Source organism: Leishmania mexicana, chromosome 13, assembly GCF_000234665.1.
Source record: "Leishmania mexicana MHOM/GT/2001/U1103 complete genome, chromosome 13".
Lineage (NCBI taxonomy): Eukaryota > Euglenozoa > Kinetoplastea > Trypanosomatida > Trypanosomatidae > Leishmania > Leishmania mexicana.
The window spans coordinates 268,026-275,382 of record NC_018317.1 but is presented as its reverse complement, the minus strand read 5'-3'; the positions used below and the strand labels follow the sequence as shown (position 1 = coordinate 275,382).

At 62.6% G+C, this 7,357-nt stretch overlaps 2 protein-coding genes across 2 annotated transcripts; both read left to right on the top strand.

The window, feature by feature from the left end:
• Positions 1–1,522: 1,522 nt before the first annotated feature.
• LMXM_13_0870 (metallo-peptidase, Clan ME, Family M16) lies at positions 1,523–3,109 on the top strand (the record flags this gene model as incomplete). Its single annotated transcript, XM_003873239.1, has 1 exon — positions 1,523–3,109. One exon carries the CDS (start codon positions 1,523–1,525, stop codon positions 3,107–3,109), a length of 1,587 nt encoding a protein of 528 aa, XP_003873288.1.
• A 1,195-nt stretch (positions 3,110–4,304) lies between these two features.
• On the top strand, positions 4,305–5,348 carry LMXM_13_0860 (conserved hypothetical protein; the record flags this gene model as incomplete). The annotated part of the gene is made up of 1 exon (XM_003873238.1): positions 4,305–5,348. One exon carries the CDS (start codon positions 4,305–4,307, stop codon positions 5,346–5,348), a length of 1,044 nt encoding a protein of 347 aa, XP_003873287.1.
• Positions 5,349–7,357: the final 2,009 nt, after the last annotated feature.

Here is a 7,357-nt window from a genome sequence, read left to right as displayed (position 1 = left end):
ACACTCACCCCACCCACCCCACCCCAACTACCGCCTCCCTCTCTCCCTCCCCCACCCCTGCCGCCGCCGCGCGCTCTTTGAGGGACCACACCTCTTCTCTTGCTTTTCTCAGCCTCCGGCGCTATCACTCTGGTTGTTGTTTTTCACGCTTGTGCGGCCACCAACGCACGCGTGCTTCACCACCTGCGAGAGCGGTATCAACCCGCGCTCCCTCCCTCCCCCCCCCCACACACAGACACGCACGCACACTCTAATCTTCAGTCCGCGATTGGGTGCAGACCGTGAATCAACCTTTGAACAGAGAGCCCCCTGACACACACACACACACGCTCGCACGCACACATTCCCCCTCCCCTCTCACCCCCATCACAGCGTCGTTCCTCGCTTGTACTCTTGCAACACCCAATGCGAGTGCGCACATCCGCCATCGCGCCTCGGCAGCATAGAGGAAAAGGAGAACGGTGAGAAGATGGTGACACTCACGGGCGAGTGACGGGTGGGGAGGAGAGGCACCACGACCTCCCCACACACACACACACACACACTACCACCACCACAGCAGCAGCAGCACGAGAGGGGCACACGCATCCACGGCGACTCACATACTCGGCACACACGCACACCCGTGAAGGACAAGCACGCTGCAGCGGAGGCTGTCGGCGAAGAATCCCCGTTCATCATCTCCTACGCCCTCCCTCCCCCACCTCTTCTGTCTTTTCCCTTGCAGCGGCTCGGTGAGGGCCTTTCTCACAACCGAAGCCCTACAGCCCCACACCACCACCGCTACGCGCCCATCCACCCTTCGTGCTCGGTACTGGCGAGCTCAACTCCTGCTGCCGCTGCTATCAAGCTAACCGTTTCGCTCACACAAGCGCGGAAGCCTATTCACATCAGCAGCGGCGCGTACCCTGCTGGCCGGGGGTAGGGGGAAGGGGGGAGGTCCCAAGACACATACCACCTCGCGCGTGCGTACGCGGGGAAAGGCGCAACGGTGCACAATGTGAACCCCCGCCCCATGAAGATGGACGCCAGCCACCGAAACATACAACAACCAGAAGGCAAGGAGAGGCACGTACACAGCGCACGTCTTTCGAAGGTCCGCCTCTCTGTCTCCCGCTCCTGCCTCCCCCCCCCGTTCCCCTATGATTGAGCTACGCGGCACACCTGCGTCGGTGACTGTGGTGCCCTCCGCCCTCTCCTCGTAATGTCCTCCACCCCCTTCCCTCTCCTTCACTTCCTCTTGGTTGGCGCACGTCTCTCCACCCCACCCATCCACCCACACGCACACACACACGTGCGCGCGTGCACGTGTGTATGTATAGTAGGCACGAGAAGCAGCAGCTTTCTGTGGCAAAGCAGGAGAGAGAAACAGCAGCAGCAGCAGTACTTCCCACCACCCTTGCGTATCTCTGAGTTTCCGCCTGTAAGTGTGAGCTGCCGTACGTGTTTCGCGCATGTGTGTGTGTGTGCCTCCCTTCATCCACACCATAAGTAGACCCCACCCCCATCCCCACCCTCGCCCATGTTCCGCCGTGTAGTCGCTCCGGCCCCGGTGGCGGCCACCGCGGCCTGTGCTGGGCAAGTTCGCAGCATCTACGAGTACAAGTTCGGTCAGACCCCCCTGACCCAACCGTTTGGCGGAGCCTCTCGCCTGCCGCCTGGCCCCTCGTCGAAGTCTGCCTCAGTTGCCGCCGGGAAGGTGGAGATCACGAAGCTGCACAACGGCGCGCGCGTCATCACGCACAATCTCGGTGGACCGTCGGTGTCCGTTGGTGCCTACATACTCGCTGGCCCCGCGTACGACCCACCGAACGCGCCGGGTGCGGGAGCCATGATGCACCTTGCCCTGACGACAAGCAACTACAATAATTCTCTGTTCCAGCTTGACCGCAACATCCGCAGCGTCGGCGCCGCCCAGTCGCACTTCGAGAAGAATAAGCACTACATCGGTATTCGCATCGATGCCCGCGCCGACAAGTGGAAGAGCGCCGCGTCGACGTCACCGCTTTCACACCGGCGGCAGCTGCAGAACCAGAAGCAAGCGGAGCAGCAGTTCTCGTTGAATCTGGTGCAGGACAACATCTTTACCTGCATCGCCGCGCCACGCTTCCACGAGCCGGATGTGGAGCGCTTCCGTGACACCATCGACAACCAGGTCGAGGAGCTCCGCTGGCAATGCCCGGCCGAGTACGCGAAGCAGATGCTGGAGACGGTGGCCTTCTACCGTGAGCCGCTCGGCAACCCCCGCTTCGTGCCGGCGATGAGCAACGGCGCCATTTCGAGCAGCGTGCTGCTGGAGCAGTACAGCCGCTACGTCGTGCCGTCACGCGTCGTCGTCGCCGGCGTCAACGTCGATCACGCCGCGCTGATTGCCGAGTACGAGAACACGCCGTTCCCGCACTCCGCCGCCGCGCCGCACCACGCCCGCGCGCAGCCGTGCATGGTGAGCTTGAAGGATGAAGCCGCTCAGTACACGGGGGGCGAGCGCCACGACCACGAGGATCGCCCCAAGGTGATGGGCACAAAGCCGGACATGGACCCGGAGTCCATCATCGCCGTCGGCTGGCTCGCGTACGGGCAGGACAGGAAGATGATAAAGGACCACGCCGCCTCGATGGTCGTCGGGGCGCTGATGGACATTGGATTCAGCGACTGCATGCGCTGCTACGCCCCGGACGAAATGCACGAGCACACGGGCCTGCGCGCCTTCTATAGCCCCTACCAAACGGCTGGCCTGATCGGCTTCACGGCGAAGGCAGAACCGCAGGCAGCGGTGCGCATGGTGACGGACGCCGTGAAGAAGGTGCAAGCGAACAAGGCCTCTGTCGCGGACTCGATGCTGTCCGTGGCGAAGAAAATGGCGAAAACTCAGTTCGTGGTGCAGAATGTCGACACCATCCGCGACTACTGCGACTACCTCGGCACCTGCCTCTCTGTGGATAGCAACTCGACCATAGCCACATCGGTCGAAGAGGTTGTCGACGCCATCAACTCTGTCAGCGCGGCGGATGTGAAGAGGGTGTACGAGATGATGTTCTCGAACAAGACCAGCCTGTACGGCCACGGCGAGATGCTCGGCTTCCCTTCCCTGCGCCAGATGGGTCTGTAGGCACAGCGAAAAGCGAAGCGAGCGAGCGTATCGGAAGCTTCGAATACGCGCGTCAGGCGCCACCGGGAGAAGGGGTGCAGGGTCGATCTTGTCTTGTTGTGTATATGTGTGTGGATATGTCGAGGCTGGTGGTTGGTGGTGGCATCCGATGCCCTGCCCACACCCTCTCTCTTCCCCTCGGTCGGGGATGGAAAAGCGCGCTGACTCGGCCTCGCTCTAATTATGTTAGTCTCATATATATATATATACGTGTGTGTGGGTGTGGGTGGGTGTGCGTGTGCCGTTCTCTTACGTCTTAGGTGATAGTACTTCATTAACCCCCCTCCCTCCCATCTCGCCCCACCCCCACCCCCACACCCACACCCCTCAGCGCCGCACATGGGGGAGGGGGGGGGGCTCCCCTCGTGTGCCAGGGCGATCGGCTGTGCTGTAGCAGCGCAGTTCGCTTGCAACGCCGACAACGGCACAGTACAAACAACGAGAGAAACGTGTAAGGATTAGGCTGTTTTTTGGGGGAGGGAAGAGAGCGCGGTAGAGGGGTGGGTTGTGTGTAGTGTGTGTGTGTGGGTGAGTGGGTGGGTGGGGGAGCATGGTGACGTGGAAGGGGCTCATGATCAACAGAAACAGGTTTCGCTCTTTGTGGAGTTCTTGTGTCACGCCTCGCCTCGCCTCGCCGTCCCGTCACGTGTGTGCGTGCGTGGAGGGGGTGCTGAGGTAGGTGTGGTATGGGTCCACAGATGGCGAAGGAAAATGGGGCTGGCTAAGCATGGCTCACATTGCACATGAAACATGAACAACGTAACCGGTCATAACGAGCAAGTGCAGCAACGCCAGTCGAAACGCGGCAGTCGCGGAAGAGCATCGGGGAGAGAGTGGCAGGGGAGGAGGGGGGATGGGGCTGCATGCGCACCCGCTATCCATGTTATGTTTTTCTTTTTTTACGTATGCCCGCGCCTGTTGTGCTGTCCCCGTCGCCTCCTCCATCGTTTTGGCGCTGTGGTTTCGCGCGTGACTCCGCCCATTGCCTTCCTCAGTGTCTCCTCGCTCTCCCTCCCTCCCTCTCGCTTGACGGCAACGCGACACACACACGCGCAGGCACGCCCCGACACGCGCGTACGCACACACATCAACGCGTACGAACTAGAAGACACGCATCCACACCCCGCCCACACGCACCTTAGCGTACTGTGCAGCCATGGCACAGCCGTCCGGTGACGAGGCGGTCACTAGCACGAGCTTCTCGGGCACGACCAAGGGGCCCACGCCACACGAAACCATCGCCATCGCGTTTACCCACTCGCAGTACCCCACACCGTGTCATGATCATACGGTCCCCGGTAGTACGCCAGGTCACCGTCTGCGTCGGCTGGGACGGCAGCATCAGCCAGCCGACATCCTGCACAACCACCTGAACCACGCGCTAGTTGCGCACAGCGGCGTCGTCACGACGGCAACGAGTAGCGGCGGCTACTATCACTACCATTGCAGTGATCCGTGGGAAGGAAATGCCGATCACCCAGCACCGCCGGGCGGCAACTATGTGCTGCACACGAAGAACGGCGGCAAGCGTCATTTTGACGAGCCCATGGGCTTCTTCAGCGAGCCGGTGTGGCATCCGTCGAAGCGCGTGATTCTGCCGCCGCAGGAGCACGAGCGGCTGCCAGCGGCGCAGCGACGCGGGCGCGGCGTGTACAACACAACCGACGGCTGGATCCACCCAGACGCTGAGGAGGCGCAGGCACGGCGAGAGGAGGAGGCAGTGCGGCAGTACGCACGCGGTGGCAAGGCTCAGGTGGCCAGGCCACCTGATCACACGCTGGAGGAGCTGAGCATGTGGATCAGGACGGGAAAAGGTAGTGACGTCGGTGCCGCCGGGCCGTCTTCCGAAGCGCAAGAGGCAACTCCCGTAGCGGCCACTGCGGTGGCTAACGGCCGCAAAGGGAAGCGGCACCTGCTGCCCCACCACAAGACGAACACGCCCATGGTTTCAGCGGTAGCACCGTTCACAGGGCCGCCCCCGCCGAAAGTCCTCGCCGACTACAATGACAGCCAGATGCTGCCCGCCATCGGTCAGGGGGTGGCGATGCAACGCTGCACGGCGGCTGAGGCAGACGCCTTAGCACGGCGCCAACACGAGAAGCGCGTACAGCACATGTTGCAGACCATGAGAGCGGCGGCCGCCGAGTCAGAGACGCGAGCAGCAGACATCCAAGCGGTGCGACAGTTGCCGAACTGGTAGCACAGAACCAACGGGCGAGAAGCTGCGAGTGGGGAGCACCGCTCTGAGCTGCTCACGAGGCGCTGTATTTTCGGCAATGAGCAAGAAGACCGGCGATTGTGCACACCGCCTTCCGCCCCGCTCCCCGCCTTTGGCCCCCCCCCACCACCACCACTGCCGCGCTGCGTAGTTGCTTGCCGATGTCGGTCTTTGTAGCGGCCGCACCGCCTCAGCTCACCTCCTCGCCTCACGAGCTCGCACGTGAACGCTGGCTGATTTGGGTGTTTTCGGCATTCTTTCTTGGCCACCCCTTCGTGGCTGGTGCTCTCTCCCTCCCCTCCCCTTTCCCTCTCTGACGGGCCTGTGTGGTGTGCGGGAGGGATGCCCGTCCGCGTACCATTTCGGCTTCCCCTGAAGCGCAGAGGCATGCCTCCGCAACCCCGCGTGCGCGCTGGCGGAGAGCCGGAGACGCTCACACATTCCCGAGTGCTTGGCCTTTCATCGTCGTTGTTCTCGTTTCATGCCCCCGTCGATCACCGACGCATGTACACTCGGTCGGCGTAGATGTACCACCTGCACCTGGAAGCACGGTGCCGCAGAAGACGCGAACGAAAGAAAACACGGCCACGCACACGCACCCTCACGGCGTTAGATACCGTGGGGGAGTTGATGAGGGGTAGAGGGGGCTGGGGCGGGGCAGTAAGAGGAGCCGACGATACGGTGCCTCATGCTGCCGTCACCCCCCCCAACCCCCTCATCCTCCGCATCAGTCCATCCACACGCACGCACGCGCGTGCCCGTCCTCTGCGAAGCGGCCACTGCAAATTGTAGAAACCGGCACGAACAACACAAAGAGCGAGCCCCTCTTGCGCCTGGGTGTGCCTGTGTGCACGCTAAACACGAATACCGTGTTGCGGGCATGGATCGCGCATCGCCTTCATCATCCATCGTCCGGCCGCTCTTCGCCTCCTCTCGTCTGTTGCCTTATTTTGTCTGTGCTTCGGCATCACCCACCCCACTCACCTCCGAACCCTCGAGCAGCAACGCACCATCGCAGGGCAGCGCCGCGGACACCCACCGTGAGACGCATTGGGAAGATAGCGAGCGTGACGGCGGGCAAGACAGCGACGGCCGACATTCGACCCCTTCGCTTCACCACCAACCACCCACGATTACCAGGGACTTGCGCACCGGTCCCTTCTCTGCCACTCCGTTTTCTCATCACACACGACAGACACAGACATCTGTTCTTACGCTACCAACATCCAGTACTAGAAACACCGTCAGTGCTCCAGGGCAACGGCGACGATGAGCTCCGATGACGGCCTCCGCAAAACCGAACAGGTAGAGGTGCCGTCCGATGTACATAATCACGTCGACGTCGACGCCCACGCCGCGCCAGCTGAGGAGGCGCACGCCATGGGAGAGCAGGAGCCTGCCAACGCCGATGTCAACGTCGACGCGGATGTCGATGAGGACGTCGACGTCGACGCCCACGCCGCGCCAGCTGAGGAGGCGCACGCCATGGGAGAGCAGGAGCCTGCCAACGCCGATGTCAACATCGACGCGGATGTCGATGAGGACGTCGACGTCGACGCCCACGCCGCGCCAGCTGAGGAGGCGCACGCCATGGGAGAGCAGGAGCCTGCCAACGCCGATGTCAACGTCGACGCGGATGTCGATGAGGACGTCGACGTCGACGCCCACGCCGCGCCAGCTGAGGAGGCGCACGCCATGGGAGAGCAGGAGCCTGCCAACGCCGATGTCAACGTCGACGCGGATGTCGATGAGGACGTCGACGTCGACGCCCACGCCGCGCCAGCTGAGGAGGCGCACGCCATGGGAGAGCAGGAGCCTGCCGACAACGCTGTGGACGCAGGTGAGGATGGCGCAGGCTCGACACCGATGCCACAAGCGCTGGCAGAAGCTCCTGACTCACCGCGTGCCTCCGCACCAGTGGAAAAAGTCGAAGACAAGGACGAGCAAGAAGATCCAGCAGTGGCTCAAGACGGTGAGTCGCCGGCAGAATC